The sequence below is a fragment of the Arvicanthis niloticus genome, chromosome 6 (assembly GCF_011762505.2).
Source record: "Arvicanthis niloticus isolate mArvNil1 chromosome 6, mArvNil1.pat.X, whole genome shotgun sequence".
NCBI classification, from domain to species: Eukaryota; Metazoa; Chordata; class Mammalia; order Rodentia; family Muridae; genus Arvicanthis; species Arvicanthis niloticus.
The window spans coordinates 42,816,554-42,844,116 of NC_047663.1; the positions used below are offsets into that span (position 1 = coordinate 42,816,554).

A 27,563-nucleotide genomic window follows, 5' to 3' on the forward strand; every position below is an offset into this window, starting at 1 on the left:
GCTGAGAAGCTGGCTCCTCAGGCAGAGGTAATGTCCTGCCCATCTTCATGTATGGAGAGGTGCTGTCTTCCATTCTGCCTCCCCACATCAGTAACTTGTTGGGCAATAGTTAGGATCCCCCCTTTTCCATCCATTCTCTGGGTGTTCCTAAGCAGTGATATGGTTGCACACGAGGACTTTGTCATAAAGACCAGGGCTCCCAGTCCTTCCTGGCTCTCCACCCTGCAGGAGGCCTGGGCCATTAATAGAATAGCATGCTTCTTACTGTACCAGACTGGCCCTAGGTCGTGGACACTAGAAGTTAAGCAGCTTTATCTCCCTGGCCTGCCTGCCATGGTGCCTTAGTCCTCCTACCTTTAAGGAAGCTAACAATTCCCCAAAGGCTTGGCAGGACATGACTCCTACGAATGAAGAGGAGTACAGAGATCCTGTTGATGCCCTTATGAGATGGCTCCAGCCTTAGCATCCCAGCCTGCCTCAGGTCTCAGAACCTGTCAGCCTCTCTAGAAAGCCAGCTAGAGGTCTCTATGTGGCAACATAGATCCTTCTAGAGCTCTTCTTGACTTTGAGCCGAAGAGAGTTTTTCTGAGGAGTACAGATTACAGAACTCAGCTCCCCACCTCCAAAACAAAAACCAAAAGTCCGTTCCCAGTGCTTGTGAGCATGATGACAGGATTAGTAGGCCAGGCAGCCATAGCCTCTTCTTCTTGTTCTGGCTGGGAGTTACACATTCTGTGGCTGCCTGGCTGAATGTGACCTCTGAAGGCCCTCAGGCTTGCTGCTGGGGCTACTTTCCAATGGGTACGGAACACCTGAGTTCTGTGGCCAAGGACGTGCGGGTGTGAGGGAACCCAGAACCTGAGGGGCTGTGGGTGTCCCAAGGGCCCCTTGATCTTCTTTCCCAGTGTATCCCTGAGCAGGCCACTTCAACCCTCCGAGCCTCAGTTTACCCACGTCAGGAAAGGTTCAGATAGTTTTCTCAGCCTTCTCCTCAGGCTTTGAGAGACAGAGGGAAGCCAGAGCAGTAGAGTTGTGTCCTGTGAGGTAGTCGGGGAGACTGCCTGAAACCCTGCTGCCTCTGTCACTGAACCCTTAAACCAGGCTGGGCTGGGCCTCAGGCCTCTGCTGTATATCTTCTCCAATGACTTCAGTCCCATTGTTCTTTAGAAAGGACTTCTCAGTGCTTTCCTATTGGTCTCCTACGGAACATGTGTCCTACGTATGTCCTGTGGGCACAGCTGGGACCCCTCCCCCACAAGCGCATCTTCCCCTCACAGGCCCAAGCCAGGTTTCTTCACTTATAGATTTTCATGGATCGGCCTTCTGTGTTTTCACCTCTTTGTGTTTGCTGCTGTTGCTTATCTCACACAGGAAGTGATCAGGACACAAATTAGAGGCCCGTGGACATGGAGACACAGAGTGCCTTTAAACTGCTTTCCACAACACTCAGTGGCAGGGGTTGTTTATGAAGTGAGCAAGCGGAGGCCTCCCTGTTCCTGTGCTCTGAGATAAGCACCTTGTTTGCAGTTGCCAGGTACCCTGGCCAGACCTCTCCGTGCACGCTGCAGTCATCGACACTTGACAGCTCACGCTTGTTCCCTTCCTGCCTTTGGTTTGCTATAATGGGATCGTGCAGTATGAATGCTGCATGATGTCAGTCTTATTCTCGCCTTTGTGTAAATCCAGAAAATCCACCTCATTCTTTTACAGCACAATAGTGAGAGAATTCTTCAGGATGTCTGACAGTGGGCCGGGGATGCAGCTCAATGACAGATGGTTGCTGCTCCCTAGGAAGAACTGCTGGTGAAGCTGAAGGGATGGCTAGTCTGCTGTGGCAGGAGCAGGGACATTCCCCGGGAGAGCCCTCCGCCCCCCACCCCAACACACCACACACACACACACACACACACACACACTCACACTCACACTCACACTCAGTGAGTCCCTCAGCACCCAAAGAAAGGAAGGGAAAGGGAGGGAAGGGAGAGAGGGGTGGAGGGAGAGAAGGAGGAAAAGAGGGAGGGAGGGAGGGAGGGAGGAAGGAAGAAATCTGTCGTTATGAATGATTGTGTTTGGATGAGACCACTTGCTTACACAGGTGCTCACAGTGACATCAGCTTATGAATAAACCCACAGAAGCCACACATACCAAAAAAGCCCTGTACCTAGCCCCAGAGCACCTGGCAGGTGGGAAGCCCTTGGCAAATCATTTCTGGTCAAAGGGTGGTAGGAGTGAACAGAAATCAGTGGGGACAGAGGTGGGGGTGTTGGGGTTCCTCTCAGTATCTCTCCATCACTCTGCATACCAGGTCTAGAATGCCTAGCAGCTGAAGGGTCCAGCCTTGGCATCTCACCACAGGATAATATGTCTAAGGGCATCTCCTGAAGCCTCCTAAGTGGGTGGGGGTCTTCATGTGTAGGATTTGTCCCTTCCACCTCTTGAATGCTGTACTGACCGTGGCTCTTCATGGCTTTATGGCTGAGGAAGACATAAGCATGATCATGTACATATGAAGCCATATGAAGTACACTGTTGCCTCCCTAGGGTGAGCTAGCCATCACCTTAACTTGACGCACAGGGTTGGAGAGTGTTTAGGGTCACTTTCCAGGCAACAGTGTCTTTCCTGATGGGTAAAGAAAGAGGGATGTCGAGCCAGGCCCACATGATAGCACACACCCTTAATCCTAGGATTCAGGAAGATGAAGTAGAAAAATCATGAGTTTTAGTCTAGCCTGGGCTACATAATTCCAAGGTAACCTGGGCTGCAGAGCAAGACACTGCCTCAAAAAAAATTATTACTTAATTATTTGACATGAGTAAGGATTAACAGTTACATGGGCAGGCATGTGACTCTGCACTGGGTCTCGTTTGTCCTTACCTGTCTTAGCTAGGGTCACTGTTGCTGTGATGAACCACCATAACCAAAAGCAGCTTGGGGAGGAAAGGGTTTATTTATTTGGCTCACACTTCCACATCACTGTTGGTCATTGAAGGAAATCAGGGCAGGAACTCTCAAGCAGGGTAGGAACCTGGAAGAGCCAATTCAGAGGTCATGGAGAGGCGCTGCTTACTGGCTTGTTCCCTACGTCTTGCTCAGCCTGCTTTCTTAGAGAACCCAGAACCACCGGCCCAAGGCAGCCTCAACCATAATGGGCTGGGCCCTTCCACATCAATCATAAATTAAGAAAATGACCTACACTCGTGTCTGCAGCCCAATCTTACAGAGACAGTTTCTCAGTTGAGGCTCCCTCCTCTCAGATGACTCTAGCTTGGGTCAAGTTGATATAAAACTGGTCAGCGTGCCACCTGAGTGGATCCCAGCCCTCCACAGCTCAGAGCCTGCTGCGGCTCTTCTTTTATTTTATTTTAAGATTTTTTTTTTTTTAAAAAAAACCTTTTACTGAATCTTTGTGAGTTTCACATCATGTACCCTAGTCCCACTCATCTCCCCACCCCTCACATCTGCCCTTTGCCCTTGCAACCTTTCCTTGAAAATAAAGTACGTGCGCATGCGTGCACACACACACCACCACCACCACCACCATCACCACCACCACCAACAAAAAGCATAGAAAACATCTCATCGTGGAAGCTATAGTGTGTCGGTGTGTCCCCCAGAATGCTCCTCTGTCCACACATCTTCACTTACAAATGTTCATTGCAATGAGTCATTAGTTGTGTTTGAGATCTCTGGCTTCTGTGACACCATCAGGATTGGGTCCTCATAGGGCCTCCTCCTGGTTATCTTCTTGTCCTGTGTCATGAAGATCGTGCAGCTTTGGATCAGCAGGACTGGCCCTTTCATGTGTCCCAAATATTTGCAGATGATATAAATTTTGGGATGGGCCAACTCAGAGCCCTGAATTTGGGCCTGAGTAGTAGCTGAGCTGGTCAACACGCTGGCTCTCCCCTATCCACACCACCAGGGCAGGTTCTCCAGCACTGCTCCATCTAGGTCACCCGATGTTACCATTGGCAGGAGGCAGGGTCAGCTGTTGGAGGCTCGTGTGCACCCAAACCTCCAGAAGCCAGCTCCACTGTGCTGCCCAGTCAAGGCTCTGGGCCCACTTTCCTAAGTGCTGCAGCCCTTTTCCAAGGGCTAGGCCAGCTCTTCCACTCTCACAGCCTCGGGGCTGGCTTACCTGTGCCTTTGTCACCAGGGCCAGCTCTACAGTGCTGCCCAGGTGAGGTGCACAGCAGTCTGCTCTCCCAAGTGCTTAAGCAGATGGGGGACCAGGGCCAGCTCATCCTCTCTCATGACCCAAGGGCCTGCTCTTCTGACTGGTGCAGGTAGTGAGTGCCAGTGATGGGGAGAGGCTTCACTCCTGCACCCACAGCTGTGGCTTTTCTTACCTAGAAAGCTTGGATTCCTCTTCTTTCCCCACACCAGTGCAGCACCTGGGCAGACTCTTTGCCTAATAGGACCTCAGTGATGAGAAGGCTCTGTCCCCTCCATTGTGGTGGTCCAGGAAATGATGTCTTAGATACACAGACAACCTGAACTCTTCATGGTTCTATGTCCGTGATTGTCAGTCTGGGTTGTGATCTCTTGGGGTAGGGTATCAAAGGACCCTTATACAGGGATCATATATCAGATATTTACATTATGATTCATAACAATAGCAAAATTGCAGTTACAAAGTAGCAACAAAATGTTTTTTTTTTACTTGCAGGGTTAAGGAAAACAGAGGAGCTGTATAAAGGGTCACGGCATTAGAAAGATTGAGAGCCACTTCTATATCAACAAGTTTTAAATGATGTGGATGTTGGGCTGTTACTGCACTTGGGCTGTACAGCTCTTGAGTCTGCTAAGAGGGCCTAAGCCAAGAGCTTGGGTGCTGTGATGCTTTGCCTTGTGGGCTCCAGGCTTGGGTAGAACACAGCTTGAGAGTTGACATAGGTACTCTGATGGAAGCCAGCATGAGGTGTGTGAGGCTAAGACAGACTCATCCCAGGCAGTCAAGGACAGACCACATCCCCCAAAACATCAGGTAGTACCAGGAAAGTTCATCCCCTGAGTAGGGCAGGAAGAGCACCCAGATAAGGGAGCAGCATCTGTGGGACCCGGAGGCTGGAAAAGCCAGAGCTGTGCTTATAGGATGCACTGGAGAAAGGCTGGGAAGAGGCTGGGAGGAGACTGGGCCAGTTCAGGAACTCTGTGTATGTGGAGCAGAGGGCGTGGGTTTGACGTGAGGCGGGGTAATTGAAGCGTGTGAGAGAGCAAGGGAGGAAGGTTGAATATTGGAATTCTTTTAAGGGAAATAAAGCCCCCACTGGTGAGCAGACAGAGGACAGCATAGGCTTGCTGGAGAGATGCAAAGGAGAAGGCAGTAGCCGGCTTGGAAGTGGGGTTCCTAAGCAGGTCAAAGGCAACTGCCATCCCTCCCACATACTGATCGTTCCCAGCCACCCCCGCCCCACAGGTTACATCTAAACATCACAGCTTGGGTTTCTGGCTGCAACTAGGGAAATGATTTCAGAGCCTGCTGGCCGGGAGCCATTTTCTTTCCCCTTCAGCAGTTTCCCTGTTGGAAGTTGTTAAAGGAAGTGGTACGGGATCAGTTCTAGCAGAGGTGGCTGCTGGGCAGAACCTGTGGTCCAGCACGGAGCTCACCGTATATCCCTGTAAGTTCCTGTAGCTGGTGCTTCTGAGCTGAGGATGCCTGTGGGCCTGGTGAAGGGCTTTGTGTTGTGGGCCAGTAGGCAGGATTCTCTTCCCCTTTTCTTCTGTCCTCTCAGCCTTTTCTGGGATGAGCACGTGACCATTGCCACCATCTTGGTCTCCCATTGGCTGTGGCTGTGTTGGCCTGGGAAGGGTGGCTTCAAAGACGGGAAGGCTCTCTAAGAAGCAAACCCACATAAGCACGTTGGCTCTTGGGGTGTAGATCAACAGAGTGAGTCCTGTGACCCTTCCTCCAGCCTCTTTCTTCTTTTTGCCACCCCCATATCCCCTCTAGGAACCAGAGACCTGGCTGATCTCAGGCAACTGGGAACCTCCCTAGGAAGCAGATCCACTGTGCTGCCTTGAGGAAGGATCTGCATAGAAATGTCAGCCCCAGTTGCCTGTGCCAGAGGAAGTGAGATTGTTGTATTAGATACTGGGTCTCAGTGTGGATGCCGGATCTCGAGTGTAGCTTGGTCCACTGGACCACAGACTCCTCCCTGCTTGGGATGGGCCAGCAGAGGCCTGGTGGGTGGACAGCACACTTCTGTCTGTCACATTTAACCACAGAGAGGAGCTGAAGTTGGAATGTGAAAGGGAAGATTCAAGTGTCAAGGCTAGCTGTGGGTGTGAGTGTGATACATGCACGCATGTGCACACGTGTCCCAGGCATGCACACACACAATCCTGTTTAATCATCATGCCTAGAAAAGGGGGAAAGGGGCCTCATTTTCTGGTTTAGCAAGCTTAAGCTCAGAGAAATTAAGGGACTTGTCAGAACTGTACACTGAGTTAGCTGCTGGAAAGGTTAGAATTCTAACTCAGGTTGTTGTGATCCAGAGCCATGGGTCCTCCCCACCCCAGGCCCCAGAGCAGCAGCCCAGTTCAGTGTAGCTGTCTTTGGTGGTGTGATGGAGCTGGCTGCCTTTCTCCCATGGTCTTTCCCCCTTCGCTGCCCTCTCTCCACCTTCTCCTTTCTCTTCTTTATGCCCGTTCATTGTGTGGTCATCAATCATTTACGTTTTGCCAGGTACCCAAATGAATTATCTCGGGGATTCATTAATGAATAAGGTAGTGTGCCCTGGGGAGGTTACAGCTGCAGAATGCACTTGTTACAGATTGTCACCATGCAAAGCTGAGTGTCTGAGGGCTGCAGGTCCCAAGTGGAGGATGGATGTCACTCTCTCACTAGTTAATTTACTCTCAGTAGCATGTGCTTAGCCATGGTTGTATAAAGGGCACCACTTTCCATGCCACTTTCCAGCTGATGGGGTAATGTACTTTTCTGATCCTGGACCAAGTATCTATTAAGCTTCTAAGGTAGGGGTGCCTCTGGGCTTTGGCAGTCAGTAAAGAGTCATGGGGAAGAGTGTGCCTTATAGCTTCATGTTGTGTGGTGCCGTGAGTTACATATGTCCTACTCCTTTGGAGTTCTAGGTTCCTGAGTGTAGACTGGACGTGCTATGAGGACAGGAATCAATGGCTCTGTTCCTTCCTGGTGTTTACACACTGGTGTGCTTTCTGAGTGCTTGAATCCAAATATCATCCAAAGCCTTTCTGCCCCTTGGGCTGAGATGTCACAGGAGCGCAGTCGTCTGAGTGAGTGAAGAGGACACTCCAGCTATCGCTGGGGCCCTCGAATTTGCCAGTCACTGTGGCAGCTATTTCTGGGCTGATGTGTCTGCAGGCCACAGGCTGGACTTGAATAACAGCATGTGCCTGTGGCCCAGGGCTTTGGAGTGGTGTGTGCACTGAGCCTCCTCTGGACACTGCCAGCTTCCAAGCTGCCAGCTTGCATGCATGCTCTTTCCTCCTCTGGGAGGGCAGCTGTGAAGAGAGGCTTGCTCTAAAAGAGATCTGATGAGCCAGGTTGCTTAGGGAAATGTTTGTGTCAACGCTGCCCTGCTTCACTTATCATAAGTCACGGTTTCTTCCTTGACTCTCTTTTGTATATGTGTAGGGCGTGCTCATGTGTGTGTGCAGGTGTTGTGTGCACATGGAGGCCCAGAGGGTGTTGGGTATCCTCTTCTGTCACTTTTCACCTTACTCCATAGAGGCAGGATCTCTCATTGAACCTGGAACGTGGCTGATCGCCTGCAATCCTCAATGATTATCCTGTCTCTGCCCACACAGTACCGGGAGCTCCTGGTGTGCACACAGCCACACAGCTCAGTTTTTTATGCAGGTTCTGGGGATTTGAACTTGGGTCCTCATGCTTGTACAAACAATCCCAACCACTGAGCTATCTATCCTTGGTCTGTCACCCTTCTTTTTAATAACTAGCAGCAGGTAAATTTCAGGGTTCCCTGCTCCCAAAAGCATACCGCACTTTGACCAAGGCAGCAGACTTGGAAAGGAAGTCTGCCTGAGAGTATGATGCTTGAACAGGTGACCCATCTGAGTTGCCATCGGCCAGCTGTGTGCTTGGGCAAGTCCCTTAACTTCTCTCTGTGCCCAATTTCTCATCTGCTGGTTGTTCTGTGGAGAAGTGTAGAGTCACATCTGGTCCCTTTTGCCTCCTCATCCCCCACACTCAGCTCACACTCCCACGGGCTCTGTTTCCATAAGTGCCCCAGATCCTTCTGTGTCTGTTCCATTAGCAGTGCACCTCCATCACTCCCAGGTCCATGTCCCCTCCCTCCTCTTCATTTTTCATGGGCCCAGAGTGGTTTTGCTTTAAGCCCATATCCAGAAAGCTGGCTTTTCTGAGTCTAGTCCTGTGTCAGGATCTAGTCACACTCAGCATAAAGTCCGGCCGTGTCACCATTCCTAAGACCCTGAAGTATTCAGTGTCTGCATCCTTCTACATGTCCTGCCTTTTCTTCCTCTGCCCAGGCATTGGAACAAGGCAGGCCGCTTCCTTTAACAGCCTTGTATGTTCATGTCTTCTGCCTGCATGGTCTATGTCCCCAGCCTAGTGCCTTCTCTTCCTCTGCAGGGCTGAGAAGTCAGGACTCCAGCGGAGATGCCCTGCCTAAACCAATGCCTTGCATCCTGTCCACAGCCATGGGCAGTTCTCTCCTTAGCACTCACTCACAAATTCCAGTTATACATCTTAGCTAGTTTTGAATTTGCTCTTTACTTTGGTTACGGTCCCCAAGTACTGAGTAAAGTCCTCTGCACACTCAGCTCTTCATTGATTGGAATGAAGGATGGATAGATAGAAAAAAAGGCAGGGTACCAGGGACTTAGTCAATACTTATCAAGTAAGGCTGAAATCGGTGCTTCTCTGTAGTAGTAAATGTAGCTACCCAATAGACTTAGGACACAAGCCCAGAGAGATATGTGTACAGGAGTGATGCCATTAGGAAGTGTCTCCTGGATGCACAGCCCTGAGTGCCAATATGCAGGACTTAGGCAGCTCCCCCCGCTGCAATTGTACCTTTCAAAGGAGCCACAGGGAACACTTCCCTTTGAACTGCGGCTGCCATCCCAGGGAGGGATCTGATTGGATCAGCTTTGCTCACATGCTCACATACTGTGACCAACCATTAGGAAGATGGAGAGCAGGGGTCAAAGGGCTCAGCCTGGGTGGAGGAACCTGAAGGGTCAAGGGCCAGCTGCACGCAGAAACAGGTTCCCTATATTCACTGCTGTAGGAGTATAACACAGCGCTGCAGCGTTACCTCTTCGGGAGGCTGAGGCAGGAGGATAGCAAATTCAAGACTTTCCTGAGGGTCTCAAAACTTCAAAGGAAAGCAGAGCTCTTCCTAGTAATTCTCAGCACTGTACAGGGCAGTGAGGCTTCCCGGCAGGGGTCCCTAGAGCCTGGGGCAGCAGGACGGAGGCTATGCACACACCTTGTGTGGTAACATTCTCTGCTGTGGCTTTCACCTGTACCCCTCATTCCCCATAAGAAAGGGTCACCTGGGGGCCTCACGTGACTTCCCATCAGTAGCTAGGGTTCCTGTGCCCAAGCAGGAGCTGCAGGCCTCTGGCTCACAGCAGGGCTTCTCAGCTCCCCTGTGGCTCTGCTGAGACCATGTTACTAAACTATAATCGGCAAGGCCATTTTTTTGTTGCTGCTGTTGTTTAATTAATATTTCTCTATGCTTATTTTAGAAAATTCAGAAAAGCGAAGAAAATAAGACCTATAATCACATTTAGAGATGATTATTGGTTCTTGGGTTGAGCACCAGCCCCCCCCCCCCCCATTCTGTAATAGCATCTCAAGATTCCAGACTGGCCTGGAACTCATTACATAGACAAGACTAGCCTTGATCTTGTGACCTTCATGCCTCCACATCCCCAAGTACTGGGATTATAGTTTTCCACCACAGTGCTCAGATTAGATTTTCCCAGCTATTTGGTGATTATTCATATGTTCATGTTCAAAATGTGCAAAGATGGGGCTGGAGAGATGGCTAGACGGTTAAGAGCATTGACTGCTCTTCCAGAGGTCCTGAGTTCAATTCCCAGCAACCACATGGTGGCTCACAACCATCTGTAATGGGATCCATTGCCCTCTTCTGGTGTGTCTGAAGACAGTTACAGTGTATTTATGTACCCAAAATAAATAAGTCTTTTTTTAAAATGTGCGAAGACTAGGGAGTAATAATAGTTCTGTTTACTAACTGCTTATCTCATAGTCTCAGTGCTGGGGGAAGAAACACTGTAAAAGTGGCTGCTTCCTTCTGGGCAGACTTCTTTGTTACAATCCTTTTTTTAAAAAGATTTATCTATTTTACATGTATGAGTGCTCTGTCTGCATGTACACCTGTGTGCCAGAAGAGAGCATCAGATCCCATGATAGATGGTTATGAGCCAACATATAACCACCAAGCCATGTCCCTGGCCCACGCCCATTTCTTTTACTGGTGTAGTTCACATGTGAATTTAGGCTATAATTATTTAGTGCAGTCTCTCAGCATTCCTGTGGCTGATGTGAGCTGTACTTAGATGGCCCCATCTGCTCCTCCAAGTGACCTTCAAGAAAGCATGCCGTGATGCTCGGTGTGCAGCAAATGGGACATGTCACCTACCTGAGGCCACAGAGGTAGATAGTGGCAGAGCTAGGATGCATCTCCAGGAAGTCTGGCTGCAAAACTGGGACACAGAATTCTCCTTCTCTTCTTTGTGTGTTTGTTCTTTCTCAGTTCCACAGACGGGCCCTTGTTGTCTCTTTTCCTGTGTGATGCCCGAGATCCTTACATTTATTGACTATGGTTTTTCGTGTGTATGTGTGCTCATATATACATGCATGCATGTGTCTGTGGAGGACACAGGTCAGCACCACAAGTACTCCTCAGTTGCTCTTCACCATGTATTTTGAGACAGGGTCTCACTGAGCTTGGAACTCACTAATTGATTTGAAGAAAATTAGAAAGTACAGAAAAACTTCAAAAGGAAAGTGAAATTGCCCCAGACACTGGCAGTCCACCCTGCCCTGGAGTCCTCATTTTTTTCATCTCTTGAGAGAGGAAGGGTTGCTGGTCCTTGGGTCAATTCTAGCTGTGCGACAGCCACACATGCTCCTTTGGCGCTGTCTTGTCTGAAATCCAGGGCATGCTGTAACTCTCAAGGCTCTTGTGTGCCCCAAATGTGTTAGAAGCTATGGGGGTTACAGGGTAATTGCAGTCATGTGGAGGTGGGGAGTCCCTAGATGACTCACAGGGGGTGAGAGATAACGGTGCTCCCTCCTGACTCAGTTCCTGCCTTTTGCAGGGAGGTAGTAGGGCAGGGAAAACTGGGTTCTGGCATCCTGGGTCCCCACCCCCTGCCATGAGGCCACCCAGAGCCTCTATCTCTGCCTCATGCCCAGCACCTGCTCTGGGAAGTATGTGCTGACTCCCCAGCTACCAGGCACAAACTATTTTTGGCTACAGTGACCATTCGCTAGTAATGAAAACAGAACCCCCTCTCCCTGCCTTGTTCTTCCTTGGGACAGTGCACTGGGGGCCAGGGCTGCTGTGCTCAGGCCCCCTCACCATGCATTGCCTGTGGAGCTGGGTGATGACAAAGGCGTCAAGGGACTCAGAAGCCCCACCACCCACCTTGCCAAGAGAAGTCCAAGGCTCAAGCCAGCCTGCACCAGATGGGAGTTGTGAGGTAGGCAGTGGAGGGCCTTCCCTTGGGTCCTCAGAATGGGTCCCTTTGGCTGGACCCTGAGTCCTTGCTTTGCCAGCTGGCTGTAGATCACAGCAGAAAAGCTTGCATTTTAGGGGAGGTGGCTGTTGTTTCATGTTCTCTTCCCTCCTTTCCTTATGACAGAGAATGGTTAAGGAGCAGTCAGAATCTTAGACGTTGATGGCCCCCATCTTTATAATGAAGAGGTTGGCTGTTGTCATGCTTCAGGTTGAAACAGGACATACTTGTTTTGAGTATCCATGGGGACTGCTATGAGGGCTTGAGCTTGCCTTACCCTTTGGTCTTCTGATCATCGGTCAGGACAGGGAAGCTGGGCTACATAGAGAATCCAGGTGTTGACTGTAGAGAAATGGGGCCAAGACCTAAGTTGCCGTGGCCCAGGATGAGTAACAGAGTCACTTCACTCTGTTTCTATAGCTAGCAAGCATTTAGGCCTGGGCTACTTACTGAGGGTGGCAGTACCCAGAACCATTACTCTTATGGTTAAGCTGATAGAAAGGCAGAAGCTCATTGAAAAGCTGCATAAGAACCGGTGAGCCATGGGCCCCTGAGACCTTGGCTCTTGTCTCGGAAGCTAGCTGTTGAGTATAGCTGGTGCTTCGAGGTTCCTGTCTTCCTGTTATAATAATAAAAAAAAATGTACCTGCCACGGGTACCTGAACTGGGGAAGGTAGGGTGGGCAAGATTTGTTCCCTTCTATCATCTGTGTTAGGGACTTGGCAGGTTCTAAAGTGACATCCTAGGACTGATTGCCTTGGATTACGTAGGGCTCTGGTCCCACAAGTCCAACATGTGGCCTGGCACCACTTGGGCGGTTGTCTTTGGAGTAGAGGCTCAGGGCAGAAGTCAGGGACTTCCCCTCAGCTTCTGTGTGGTACTAGTTCAGAAGACCTGGAAGGAATGGGGCCTTGACAACTGGGTAGGGAAGGCTTGCTGGGAGCAGAGAAGACCTGAGTGAGTGAAGTTCTGAGGGAATGTGTGCTGTTAATACGGGCACAGCCATGTCAAGGACCCCAGAGTCTCAAGGGTTCCTGGAAAATAGGAAAGCCTTTTCCACTGGCTTGGACAGAAATGGCAAAGCCTCCCTGTGGAATCAAGTGTGAGTCTTTACAGTAAGCGCAGAGAATGTCTGCCTTACTCCTCCCCCATGTTTATGGCCTTAAGACTGTTTCCCTACAGACACCGCTCCTACCAAGATTAGCTAAACCTGTCACCTTGATCCAGCTGCATCCCATAAACCCTGCCCCTTGTTTATCTGTGTATAATAACCCTGCCTCCTGTTCAGCTGGATGCAGTGACACCTCTTTCCTGCTCAACTCTATGTAACAATCACACTGAGTTTCTCAGTGCTGTGGTTTCTCCATTTAACAGCCCTGGCCGCCCAACCCTAGCCATCGATCTGGGTCGTCTCTTGTCTTTTCTTTTCTCTTATGGTTCCCATTAGTTTATGGACGTTGGAAGACATTGGGAGGCCCACCGTGGAAGGCTCAGCCTGTTCTGGTGTTGGATCCTGCGGATGCAGATAACCAGGGCCTGGTCTCAGGGATGTTGTTTGGATAACACAGGCAGGTTTCCTTCTCTAGGTCCTGTTTTGTTTTTTTTACCCGCGCCCCCACCCCCCCCTGTAAATTTGATTGTCTGCTGCATTATCTTTAAGGCCTCTGACTTTGGCAGATGATGGGTTTCTCCTCACTTTATTGGGTATCTACTCGATCCTTTCATGTCCTCAGAACCTGGTAGCTATGGTGACAGCCCCCTGGCTTGGGTCCTAGCTGTCCTCTCAGAAGCTTTGTCAGGCTTCCATAGCTTTGGGGCCCAGGGCTGCTGTGGGCCCTTTAGTGTTCAGTGGCCCTGGAAAACTACAGAGAAGGGCCGCCTGCCCTTGGGTCTCCTGAGAGGTCTCTAGCTGCTCCTGTTTGGGTGCCTTAGGGGAGCTCTGAAACAATGAACCCTTTGTCTGTAGGCAGAGAATCTGTTTCTCAGGTCTCTAGCCCTGGGCTCTTGCCTATGTATAACCTAGTTCATTCCCTGCTGAGACAGACAGACAACTACCCAGAAGACAAACCTCCCACGCTGGCTGCTGATGTGGTGATTTGCTAGAGGGGTCTGTGATTAGGCTCCTGGTCCTACAGGACTGAAGTTTGGGGTCAGGCATGTAGCTGTGATCCACTTGCTACACTGGGTACGCTCTGGTGCAGTGGGCCTTGCCAGCTGTTCTCAGCATCCTGCAAACCCGGAGGAGGTAGATGCAGGTAGGAGGTGGGGAGAACTGGGGCTGGGGATATAGGTCACTGTTAAGCTACTGCTTAGCATAGGCAAGACTCTGGGTTTAGTCCTTGGCACTGAGAAAATGAGGGGAAGGACTTGAACAGGGCAAATATCGGGGACCAGCAGACAGTGAGTGGAGATGAGTGGAGACATGGCAATGTCCCTGTACTATGTCAGGGACTTATTTGACTCTCAGGAGGAAATGTTTCAGACTAGCTCTTGTCCTGTCCGGCACCCTGAACTGCTAGGGCAGTCCCAATTTTGTCACAGCTCGCCCATTTGCTTCAAGAATTGCCTTGGTGTGGTTGGCACAGCATGTGGTCATTTGTCGCCCAGCTGTCACCTGCTCATAGTGCCTGCTGCATCAACAAAGGAGGCCAGGGAAGCCCGATGATTGGGAGCCCTAGAGCAGGGGAGGCTCAGGGAAGGGCCTCTGGACCTGGCTAACTCAGGTCTGGCCCCTCTGCAGAGCTGTTTTGTGCGGTATGGGAGTTTCTCACTTGCCAGTTCCCCTGAAGCTAAGTGTCACTCAAGGGTTTATGTAGGTAGCTCTTTGGCTGTCAAACTGTCTACCCTAACCCCAAGACTTCCTTTCAAACAGTCTTTAATTTTTTAAAGGCTTATTATCTTTAAGTCTGTGTGCACACACATGCACACGAGCGCAGGCGCCTACAGAGGCCAGAAGTATCAGCTCCCCCTGGAGCAGAAGCTATAGGAGGTTGTAAGCTGCTAGTCATGGGACCTGGAACTGAACTCCTCCTCTGCAAGAGCAGTAGGTGCTCTTAACCACTCAGCTGTGTCTCCAGCCTGGTCTCTGGCTGGTTTGAAAGGGTATTCCAGGGTTGTTGTGTTGTCTTTTGCTTTGTTTCGTGTTGGAGCTTGAACCCGGAGTCTTGAACAAACTATTATTATAGTTTTGACATGAACTTTACTGTTGGGTCTTGTGGATAATGGTATTTATTTACTAAGAAGGTCTCCCTCTGTAGCTTAAGCTGGCATCGAACTCACAACCTTCTCTTTGCTTTGGGAGTGTGTGGAGTAAGGGAAGCACCAGTGCCCCCAAGCTTGGGTACATGTGTGTTTTTCTCATGGACCATGTCCAGCCGTTTTCAACTGGCAGTGGAGCAGGTCGGCTTGGAAGTGTGTGCCAATGACGTGAAGAAGCTGGTGGGCACAGGCTGTTTTTTGAGTGGCAGGTGTGGGCCTGGTCAGAAGCCTGTCCTGGATGACCCCTTCCTGCTGATGTACTGGGGTGGGACCAGGGATGCCGGTTCGAAGGGAAAGAGGAAAGGAGGAACAATAGAGCCAAGGCCTCTGGGAGATGAAGCCAGACATAGCTGGCAAGTACTTATGGAGTGACTGAATAAACCCACTTATCAGGACCAAAGAGCTCTGGTCCACAGATAAAATCTAGCCCACTATTGTTTAAAGAATGAAGGTTCTTGGGGTTTTTTTGTTTTGTTTTGTTTTGTTAGTTTTTTGTTTTTGTTTTTCATTTTTAACTGGCAGAGAGAGGAAGACAAAATACTTTGTGACAGATGAAAATGGTATAAAATTCAAGTTTGAGAGTCATGGAGTGTCATTTGAACATGGCCACATCCACTCATTTACAGTGTCATGTTGGGGACATTTGGGTACAGCCATGGCAAAGTGGAAGAAGGGGTCTTTCTGTGCCCAAGTGGGTCTGGGAGACTGCTGTGAGACAGGCCCTGCTGCGTGGCACTGAGGCTGGAGAGTGGTACCATGTGCAATCTAGAGCTGGAGCATTGTACCAGGCAGTCCTGGAAAGTACCAGGAAAGGAACTGGCTTGCATTGCTGAAGAGCCTGAGGTAGAGGTGGGGCTGAGGGGGAGGTGGGGAGGAGGCCCCTTGGGAGCCCCTTGAAACTGCTTTCATCCCCGCTGCTAAGAGTTCACCCTAAGTAGGCTCTCACTCCAACTGTCCCCTCAATTCTGGCTGGAGTGACAGTGCATCTGTGTGTATGTGGCCCCCGCAGGCAGAACGCCCCTGGCAGAACTACTGTCCTCTGGCTGGTCCACATGTGTTTCTAAGTATAGACGCAGGCTGCCCCGTGGCTGCTGGTAAGTCCCAGGATACCATCTGATACCCAGCGTGTGACCTGTGACCCTAGCCATTGCCAGTTGCTGGAGACAGGGGATGGGGGCATATTTGGCCAGACCCTTCCCTGCCTTCTGCTACAGAGAACAGAGACTAGCAGACTCCTGTTAATGGCATGGCTTAATTATCACAGGCTGAGATGACCTCAGCTTGCAACTGGCCCTGCTTTCTCATTATTACCAGAAAGGATAATTTAATGTCACTCACTGGAAAACATAAGTCATGGTTTGAGGGAAAGTGGCAGAGCCAAGGAGCCAAGTGTTCCTGCCACCCCGCTCGTGGGTTGTGTGAGCCCCAAGGCATGTTGGGTCCATGGCTGGGGCATATGGCTTCTCTCAGCTTGTAGTTAACATGTTTTATCTTGGTTGAGCAGCTGGAGTGAGCAGCAGTTCTAGGAACAGTGTGGCTTCTCAGCCTCCATCCCTTCTCTGGCTCTCCAGGGCATGGCAGAGGGAAGCCAGCTTTGTTCTTACTTCTGTAGGCCTCCAGGTGGGTGGGCAGTCAGTCTCAAGCCGGAGAGGGTTTCCCAGAGGCCCTCCCCATGAGGTCCCCTTTAGCAGGAGGCCTAACTGCTTGTGGTTCCCTAGCATACATGGGGTGACTCTGGTTTAACGGCCTCCCCTGTACTGTGCCTGTCTTGGTGAGTGGGTGAGTCACATCTGTGTGTGAGGTCTGGGGGCTTTGAGTTGTTTTGGCTTGTTTTGTCTAAGACCTGATACCAGGACCACTCCTGGGAGTGGGGTGTGCTGGGGAGGCTTGTCTCACTGTGGGAGCTGGGCAGCCACAGACACTTTTTCTTCTGTTAGTCCCCCAATTCAAGCATGTTTGTCTTATGGAACTTTCCTTAACATGGAGTCCCACAACATCCCTAAGAGTTGGAAGACTGCACACTTCCTGTGCAGGGTGGCTGGCTCATTGAGATAGCCTGGCCACCAGAGTTCTCACTGCTGGATAACAGGCCTCATGTGCCAGCAGAGGAAGGCTTTAGAAGTCAGATCCACTGTGAAACAGCGGCACCTTCTTCCACTGAAGAGTCTTAGTTACCATCAAGTTAAAAAAAAAAAAAAAAAAAACCATCCAAAGAGAATCCAAATTGTCATTGCTATTTAAACAGACAGACAGATGGCAGACAGACCAGGGTCTTATGCAGCCCAGGCGGCCTCAAACTTACTATGTATCCACACCTGTCTTTGAAATACTGATCCACTCCCTTCAACCTTCCAAGCCCAGCTTAGTTTTGTTTTTTTGTTTTTGTTTGTTTGCTTTTAATGCTAGAAGTTCTGGCACCCTTCCTATAACACTGAGAGCAGTATGGGTTTCTGGTTAGCCTTGTAGTTTGTGGCAGAAAACATCTAATCGTAAAAGGATGGGTATAGAGATAACTCCACTGTTATGCAATTTCTGGGGACCAGGGTCTCCCCTGCCTCTGCCCAGTTCCTCATCTGCTTCCTCATGCCAGGGAGATTAAGTGGTAGAAAGACCTGTCACTCAGAAGTGACAGCAGCAGACTGGTAGAAGACATAGAAGTCTTCTACTGCATCCATGTGGGATGTGTATCCACAACCCTAGAAGCCAGGCAGAAACTCTGAGTGGCCCATGCTGGGGTAGGGCCGGGGGTGGAGGAGGCTCCAGCACACGGAGGGCTCGAGGGCAGGGCGGCTCTCTTGCTCCTCCAGCATCCCTGCTGCCCTCCGCTTTGATCTTGCCCATCTCCTATCTATATTGAATCTGATTGTGAAGAGCAGAGGCAAGGGAAGACTAGAAACAGCTACACTCCTGCCTTATTCAAGGGGGAGCAGATTGATCCCCAGGCTTTAGAGGAACGAGAGACACTTCTGGCTAATTTGAAGCTATAAGAAAAAAAAATGTGTCTTCTTTTTACTTTTTTTTTTTTTTTTTTTTAATGTATCAAAGAAAAGGATGTGAACATTTTAGTTCTCTTTTCCGGGAAAGTGAATTAACTGGGTGGTTCTGTTGAAATGTAGGCAGTGTTGGAAATTCCTCCAGGTTCTGCCCAACAGGTACCTAGCAACAGCTTGCTTAGCTGCCTGCCAGGTGTGAGCCAACCTAGGGTATAAGAACTGCTTGGCTACCCCATCATGTTTCTCCCTCTCCCTCTCCCTGTTTCCCCCTCCCCCTCCCCCTCCCCCTCCCCTCCCCCTCTCCCTCTCCCTGTTTCCCTCTCCCTATTTCCCTCTCCCTGTTTCCCTCTCCCTATTTCCCTCTCCCTGTTTCCCTCTCCCTGTTTTCCTCTCCCTGTTTCCCTCTCCCTCTCCCTCTCTGCCTCTCCCTCTCCCCCAAGTTGTCCTCTTCCCCGCCCCCCCCCCTCTATCTCTGGCTCCCTCCTTTCTCTGCCTCTACCCCTTTTCAGATCCCCCTCCCTTCACCGTCAGCTTCCTTTTGTACTAGGCCTGTCACATGGTAGTGATTCCTCAGTGAAACACCTTGGCCAGCCCTCTGAGGTGCTGGGTCCCATGGCATTATACCGATATTTTATTTTGAAGTAGCCCTCTCCCCCCAAGGGAGCTTCCGAGTTCCAGCTTAGCAGTCCTCACCGTGGGACAGCAGCAGTATCCCCTGCATCTGACAGGCTGCTGTTTAAGTCACATGAATTACTGGGGCTTTAATAGATGAACTGGGTGCCATGGGCTTCCCGAGTCAGTTCCAGTGGAGATCGCATACACAAAGCAGTGGGCATATTGCCCTGGCATATGGGTGGTGATAATGAGTGTAATTATTTGTTTGAGAAATTGAAAGGGTGTGATTGATGAAGAGGGGATAAAAGGGGGTGGACTTCCTATTAGCTTTATTGTTAGGTTGGAAGTTGGGGTTCCTGTGCCTGACTCTGTCACTGCCACCACAGTGTATGTCTCTCATTTTCCAGGAAGCTGCTGACTCAGCTTTCTTGGCAGTATGTGTGAACGTGGGTGCATGCCCATGCATAGGTGTCTGTGGGTGACCAGCCGAGGACATCCCATCCAAGGTAGAACGTTGCTTTGTGTGGTTGTCGTTGGGTTTTTGTTTGAGGCAGGATCATACCCAGTGGCCCAGGCTGGCCTCTTGTATGCTGCTCTACACTGGGATTACAGGCATGTGCTCTGTAATGCACAGGCATGAGTGCAGTTGTGTGGAGGTAAAGGTCGCCCGTCCCTGACCCAACAATATCAGCAAGCTGCTTTCCACGGGAAAACGAAGGGGAAGGATGGCCAAGCCGCACTGTGATGATGAACAGTTGCCAGAGACATAAAGGAAGACTGGTGGGCAGGAGAGAAGCTCCCGTGTGGGAACTGGTTTTTTATCAGCCTCTCTTCCCTGTGCCACCCTCCACAGTGGTTTCCTGTGGGTTTTCGTGTGATGGAGTGGAAGGATTTCTGACAGCCAAGAGTTTGTCTGACCACTGATGATCTTTCTTGGTATTGTGCGTTTCTTTCTCGTTGTGGTGGGAACTGTTGTAAACTGTACTAAGAGTCTTGCCGGAGCCCCTACAGAGACACAGGCACCTGCCGCAGGTGCTATGGGAGGAGGGACGTGGCCCACAGGAGTCTCTAAGACTCGGTCAGTTCAGCTTGCTCCTTGACTCTAAGGTTTACAGCACTGCAAGTGCACCACCAGGGAAATTACTCTTTTAAAATAAAATCTGAGCTGGGCATGGTGGTACAGGCCTGTAGCCCAGCACTTGGCTCTGAACCCAGAGGATCACCTAGAATAGGGAGGCCAGCCTGAGCTGTTTGTAAAATCGGTTCCAGCCTAGCTGGGTTATAGTATAAGGCCCTGCATCAAGGACACAAACAAAACTAGATCTACTTGCCTTCAGAATCCTTGAAATCCTTCAGGCTTTCTAGACTTACTTGATCTGGGCTATGTGGGCGCCTCAGTTACTGCACATGTGGTAAGAGTTAAAAGGCATTAAGGAAAATGGAAGACGATGAAGACAGCCAGTCCCGCTGTGGAGCTGTTTGCAGGCTCCCTGTATTTGTTTGTGTCTTAGTGCATAGTAACTTCTTATTTGCTCAGTTCCCATAACCCCCAACAGATGTGGGGTGCTATAAGCCCTAGAGGTCAGAGATGTGATCCATTGTATCTTCAGACTCCTGGGGGAGGGGGGAAGGAAAGGTCCAACTCTGAAGTCAGTCTAACTCAGGGTCCATGCTTGCATTAGTTTTCTAGTGCCGGGAACTATTTAGTAGTGTCAGGCATTGCCCGTGTGTGTGTGTGTGTGTGTGTGTGTGTGTGTGTGTGTGTGTGTGTGTGTGTGTGTATGTGTTCACAGCTCTCCACTGGGAGATTGAGTCCAACCCCAGGCCAGTGCTGCAACCTTCCCTGCATAACAAGGCCAAGTAAGATGTCAGCCAGACTGGCTAGGCTCTTTTGAGAAAGCTTTGGGGAAAGAATCCATTTCCAAGTGCATTTAGGTTGGTGGCAGAATCCAATTTCTTGTGACTTTAGAGGCAGAAGGAAATTCCCCTTCACCTTACAACAGTCCCTCGAAACAAACTGACAAAAGTTGAATGGGAGAAAAGCCGCAAAAGCATTACATGCACAGATGTGGTGGAATTGTCCCCAGTGGCCAGAAGATCCCAACGTTCATACCCTCTATTTCTGCAGGGAGGGATGGAGGTGGGCAGTTTCGAGAGGTTTTTCTTAGGGACAGAAAAGGCTTCATGTTAAACGATGCATTGAGATTTAAAAGAGCCCAAGGGACAAACATGGAGGAGAGGAAAGGTGAGTGGCTTCCAGTCCCTAGTCAGCTTTTCCAGGATGGATGTAGGAATTTTAGGAGGGGCAGAGGCGTGTTACCTGTGGCTAATGCAGCTAAGGGCATTCCAGAGAAGGCGTCTCACCAAAGCATGGAAGAAGCAAGAGCAGGCAACGGCCCTGGATTCTGAGCCCCCTTCTGAAGCATTTAGTTCATTTCCATCGAGTTGCTTAGCCAAAGCATTTGAGGAGTGTCATCCAGGCCTGAGCTTCTGGTGTCTCACTGGATGTCAGCAACCTGCAGGCCACCAGAGAGGCTTCCCACATTTCTCCTGGGGCGACTCTCCATCTCCAGGGTCTGCCTGAGTTCTTTTCACACTACTCCATTGTGGTTAACCAGAGAAAGCCATTTGATTTTAAAGGGCTCTTTGAGTGTTGCCATGTAATGTTGTCGGGAATGTCACCAAGAGGTGATGCTCACAAGACTTAAAACTCTTGAAGAGGACTGTAGAGCTGGTTCAGTGGTTAAAAGTACTGGTTGATTTTGCAGAGGATGCAGGTTCAATTCTCAGCACCCACATGGCAGCTCACAGTTTTCTATAACTCTGGTTCCATGGGATCCAGCATCCTCTTCTGGCTCCTACAGACGCTGTGCATACATAGTACATAGACACCACAGGCAAAATACCCATATACATTAAATAAAAATTTGGATTAAGAAGAAATCTCTTCTAAGGTCAGGCATGGTGGCTCATGCCTTTAGTCTCAGCACTTGAGAGTCAGAGGCAGGTAGATCTTTGTGAGTTAGAGGCCAGCCTGGTCTATGTAGTGAGACCCTATCTCTGTCCAAACAACCAACACAAAAGTCTTTAAAAAAAAAAAAAAAGATGTATTTATTATGTATACAGCGTTCTGCCTGCAAGCCAGAGGAAGGCACCAGATCTCATTATGGATAGTTGTGATTCACCATGTGGTTGCTGGGAATTGAACTCAGGACCTCTAGAAGAGTAGACAGCTCTTAACCTCTGAGCCATCTCTCCAGCCTCTTACACAAAAGTCTTAAAAGTCTTCCCTAGCCACTTTCCCCTTTACTCCCTGAGGAGATTGCATGTATGCATGTATTTGTGTGTGTGCAGATATTCACATACCATAGCATGCATGTAGAAATTAAAGGACCGTGCTGCCCTGCAGCCTTATGGGATCCAAGAGTGAAACTCATGTTGTCCTGCTTGTCCTCAAGCTACCCCTGCCTGCTAAGCCGTGTTGCTGACCCAATCATAGATTTTTTTTATTATTAATGTGTGTATGTATACAGTGCTCGCACATGTGCATAGTACAGTGCACATGTACCACGACAGAGGACATCATTGTGGAGTCAAGTTCTCTCCTTCTACCTTTTTCTTGGTTCTGGGGATTGAACTCTGGTCTTCAGGTTTGCAGGCAAACTCCACCTTAATGCCCCACCCCCACCTCTCTCAAGACCAAGATGTTTTGTCCTGCAGTGTGGCCCTTTGAGCCTCTTTCTCCAGATGTAATGTGATCCCAGTGACCTGTAAGTTCTCTACCACTGAGCTACACAGCCAGCCCTGCTTCCCCAGTCCCTACCCCCTTTTAGACAGTCTTATGTAACCCAAGCTGGCCTCAGACTTACTGTGTAGGCAGGGATGACTTTGAGCTTGGGATCCTTCTGCCTCTACTTCCCAAGAGCCAGAGTTACAGGCATGCGCCATCATGCCTGGTTTAGGTTAGGCATCGCCAGATCCTAGGGCTCTGTGCATCCTGGGCTCACTGTACCAGCTGGGCTACAGCCTCAGCCTTCACCTTTTATTATGGAACAGGGTCTCACTAAGTTACCTTAGCCGGCCTCGACTTCGCTTTCTAACCCAGGCAGGCTTTGAACTTAGGATCCTCCTGCTTCCGCCTCCCAATTAGATGGGATAAACAGGCCGGTCTAGCTGACCTACATTGATTGGCTTAAATACAAGTCAGTAAGTGTTGTTTGGGTGTTGTTGTTGTTGTATCCTTGTTAAAAGCAATTTAGCTTGAAATGTCTCTTGTGTGACTCAGATACAATCAAGTCCCGAAGAGCTTCCAAAGGTATCACAACTCCTAACATTTCTGTACCAAAGTATTTTAAAAACAAATAAATAAATAGGCTTCAAGGCCCCATCCAGGCCTTTCTGGTGTTTTCTTCTTCCCCTTATCTCCAACCCGAAGGTGGCACTCCACTTCAGCTGCTGTTTCTGCCATACTGACGGTGGGGGTGAGAGAGCTCTGCCCCAGACAAGTGGTGGCTTCTAGTCAGGGGCTGTCCTGCTGAGACAGCAGCTGGCCCCTGCCACTCAGCAGGGAGGCCTGGCCTTCAGAGTGGAGGGCTGAGAGTCCCTCACTGCTCCCTCAGCGTTCTCCCTGTCCCTTCTGTGCCCCCAGGAGATCCCCCAAGAGCTCACACTGGATGCTCTGCTGGAGATGGACGAAGCCAAAGCCAAGGAGATGCTGCGGCGCTGGGGGGCCAGCGCTGAGGAGTGCAGCCGCCTACAGCAAGCTCTCACATGCCTTCGGAAGGTGACTGGCCTCGGTAAGAAATGCCCGCCCTCCCCCAGGGCTCTAGTTATACCTGTGCTCCCAAGCCTGGCCAGTTCCCTTGGGAGATGGGACTTCTGCCAAAGTTGGCCTTGGGATAGATAGATACCCCCCCCCCCAAACCCTGTGCTTCAGGGTTTGGGGGGGTAGTTTGGTGTGGCTGTTTAGAAAGTACGCTGAGGCTCGTCCCCTAGGAAGCCTTCTCAGAGTCCCCAGGGCCTTGGAACCCAGTTGGTCTGGCCAGTCTGACCTAAAAAGCTTCAGCCATTGTTAGGAATCCTAGTCCACCCTCAGTTCAGGCCCCGTACGCCACGCCTCCGACACATACAGGAAGGCATCTGTGTTGTTCCAATTCTTCCCACCAGCTTCCTGCATTCCACCTCCTCCCCTAAACAGCGTCCCTCTTGCCAGCTCTCTGCTCACAAAGCCTCTCCCGTATTAGTGTGGCCTGAGCCCAGCACAGTTAGAGAAAATGTGCCGCTTCTTATTTGAGGATGTATATAGGGCTATCCAGGGCCGTGTACATCCTGCCATTACCACAGTCTCCCCTGGGATTATTCATAGGCACTTCATGTCTTCCCTTGGAAACGGTTTCCAACACTTGACTTAATGTTCCCACTGCCACCCAAAGAAGGCACCGGAATGAGCCTAATGAATGGAGGCAGGGCTTGTTTAAAAGATCTGAGCTGCCTGCTTCATTTCCAGCCTCCTGGGCTGAAGGGGGAGGCGCCCAGCGTTATATTCTTTTTCTTTCCTTTCCTTTCCTTTCCTTTCCTTTCCTTTCCTTTCCTTTCCTTTCCTTTCCTTTCCTTTTCTAAGACAGGGTCTCAGTGTAGAGTGCTGATTGGCCTGGAACTCCCTGTCTACACCAGGCTGCCCTCAAACTCACAGAGATCCCCCTGCCTCAGCCTCTGCTAAGTGTGCCACTATGTCTAGCTAATGTATTTTATTACCCCAAAAGGGTAGAGCCAAGTTCTTTATTCACAGCATCTGAGTGTCTGTGGTACTCGGTATGTCTGGGGTCCACCATGCCCGGACACAGCCCTAGGGAAGAGAATTTCCACAGCTTCCTTTCTTGTTCACTCAGCAGTGAGGCCCCTGTGTCCCTGTGACAGGTCATGGGCTTCCTGTCATCCCACATGACTTCTTCAGTTAGAATATCTTCTTGTACTCCAGCAGGACCTGGTGAGAGCAGCCCAGTCAGAGCAAGGATGAGCTGAGGAGGCAGCCCCCCTCGGGCTCCCCGTGCCTCAGCTTCTCATCTGTACAGTAAGGCTGCCCCTCTGACAGGGTTGTTGTGAAGGAGAAATGAACTAGGGGTCACTAAAGGTTAGGCTTGCTTTTCACCATCAGGCCTCTGGAGGATGGGAAATGTTGCCATCATTCTCCCTATGGTCTCTGCTCTTTTCTTCCTATGTGGTCTAGGCCAGCCTTGAGCTCACCCTCCTTTTGTGTCAGCTCCCTGAGTGCTGTGATACAGATTACTGCCACCCTCCCCGGGTGACACGTGGCTTTTGTTTTATGTTTGTCTGCTTTGTTTCACTCCTGCTCCATAAGCAGGGTCTCTTAGGCACACACTACCACACCCAGCTGATGTTTGAAGATTTTTGTCTTTGTTCCTTTGGGGGTTTTGAAGCAGGGTCTCTTACAGCCTAGCCTGGCCTTGAACTCGCAATGTAGTCAAAGTTGGCCTTGAGCTTCAGATTCCCTCTACCTTTACCCCTTGAATACTGGGATCATAGGTGTGTGTCACCTCCCACCCAGCAAATGTTCTTAAAGACGAGCTTTCCCTTTCTCACATACTTCAGGAGCTGCCACCTCTCCCCTTTCTGAGGCCTCACTTTGGGGTGGGCGACCCAGCATCTCCTCAGTACAGCAGAGAGTGTGACATCGGTGCAGATAGCCTGGTGTCAGCTGAGTGCCATGGAAGATGCTGTTGGGTGGAGAAGGTTTAAAGCTGGGAGCAGAGCCTGCTGCTGAGTTTTGGTGTCACCTCTGTCAAGGTGTCATGCTTTCCCATAGTAGTGTCACCCCTGAGTGCCTTGCATTTCTGACTGACTCCTTGGCCCACAGGAGGGGAGCACAAAGAGGACTCTGGTTGGAGTTCGGCAGATGCACGAGAAAGTAACTCCGGGCCTTCAGTGGACATGCTCTCCTTGCTAGGCAGAGCTGGTGCCAGCACTCAGGGCCCCCGTTCCGTCTCCGTGTCTGCCCTGCCTGCCTCAGACTCTCCAGTCCCTGGCCTCAGTGAAGGCCTCTCGGACACCTGTATCCCCTTGCACACCAGTGGCCGGCTAACCCCCCGGGCCCTGCACAGCTTCATCACGCCCCCTACCACACCCCAGCTACGACGGCATGCCAAGCTGAAGCCACCAAGGACACCCCCACCGCCAAGCCGCAAGGTCTTCCAGCTGCTCCCCAGCTTCCCCACACTCACACGGAGCAAGTCCCACGAGTCCCAGCTGGGAAACCGAATTGATGAAGTCACCCCGATGAGGTGGGTTAGCCCTGTGGCATCCTCTTAGGCACGTACAAAGGACTGATAAAGTCAACCCACATAGAAGTATGGTGAAAAAAAATAGGTGTTCATCCCTCTGATGCAATTGGACTGCATCCCAACTCTTTCTGTACACACACTCATGTATAAAATGATGCCATGTATCAGTCAGGATAGGCTAGACTAAGCCACAGTAACAAACAGGCCCTTTATCTTCAGTGCTTAAAATACCAAAGACTTGATTCTCAGAGGCTAGAAGAGCAGCCCCTGTCTAGAACATTACTTACTCGGTCACTGGCAGATCAGACAGTAAATTCTAGATATTGTGCATGGGCAATTAAATACAGCTGATTCTCTGTGTTCATGGGTTGCTCCTGAGAATCCAACAGTACTGGAAACGAGTCAAGGATGTGTTTCATGATAAAATACTTACCATCTCTAACACACAAAAGAAAACATTTGGGGAAAAAAACATTACCTGTGGCTGTGCTGAGTGAGCACTTTTTCTCTTATCTTTGTTTCTTTTTTAAAAAATGTATTGTTGTATTATTTATTTATTTTATTTTATGTGTATGAGCACACCGTTGCTCTCTTCAAACACACCAGAGGAGGGCATCAGATCCCATTGCAGATGGTTGTGAGCCACCATGTGGTTGCTGGGAATTGAACTCAGGACCTCTGGAAGAGCAGTCAGTGCTCTTAACCGTTGAGCCATCGCTCCAGCCCTCTTATCTTTATTTAACCAATACAGTACAACAACTACTTAAACGGTTCAAAGGCCATAAAAGTGTGCCTTCCTCCATACCCCCACTACTAATAGCCACACTAATCGAAGCAACCGGACTTAAAAACCCTTTCCTGGCACACCTGTTACGTAACTTGGCCAGCACATCCCTTCTGGTGGACGTTTAGACCGCTGTGGAGCTTGCCATTCTCTCTGGGTTCTTTTTCTTATTTCCCTGAGGCTCAGGTAGGTGCCTGGCTCTTTGACATGGTATTCCTTTTCTAGAGGGTTCCGAGGACCTTAGTGTCCCCCTTGGTTTTCTGCTGGCATGAAGCCTATGTTTGGGTCCATTATGTGTCGGACCCCAGATGGCTAAGGTGATTTGCATTATGGAGCGGAAGCCCGGAAGCTCTCTCTACCAGGCTGTGCTGCCCAACCCAGGTGCCCCCAGATGCAGCTGTAGGATACAGGACAATTGCCTCAAGGCCAAGGGTCCACCAAAGAGGTTCTAACAGCTGCCTGCAGCCAACCCCTTGTTTCTCATTCTCTCCTGAGAAGAGCAGAACGGAGCCTCAGGCCAGACCTTGGGATTCTGAGTCTGTTTCCCTCAAACCCAGCCACCCGATTGAGCGAGCTCCAAGGGCAGCAGAAAGCCCTCACCCCCACCTCCTGCCTCCTTTGGGCAAGGGGAGCTCCAGGAGAGAAGGCAGGCTTGCTCAGAGCATGTTCCTACTTGACCCTTCCCAGAATCAACCTTTCAGCTCTGCATGGCTGAGTCTCTGCTCTCCTACCCAATTTCCTCCTCTCTAACAGACCAATCCATCCCCTTCTTCCTGGATCATGGGTACTCATCCCCATGGGCCACGTGACCTAGGAAGATCCTGTTTTGTTGGTGATAAAAGTGGGGTGAATCTGTTGTGTTGGGTGG

At 50.3% G+C, this 27,563-nt stretch overlaps 1 protein-coding gene across 4 annotated transcripts in view; it reads left to right on the forward strand.

The window, feature by feature from the left end:
* Ksr1 (kinase suppressor of ras 1) overlaps window positions 1-27,563 on the forward strand; it is a 130,325-nt gene that overhangs the window by 73,408 nt on the left and 29,354 nt on the right. For 3 of the 4 annotated variants that reach the window (XM_076936213.1, XM_034506000.2, XM_034506001.2), the window contains exons 3-4: window positions 23,262-23,409; window positions 25,488-25,911. In XM_076936213.1, the coding sequence (XP_076792328.1) occupies window positions 23,262-23,409; window positions 25,488-25,911 (572 nt within the window). Of the gene's footprint in view, window positions 1-11,550; window positions 11,712-23,261; window positions 23,410-25,487; window positions 25,912-27,563 lie in introns of those variants that run through there. The other variant, XM_076936214.1, reaches the window with a different exon arrangement.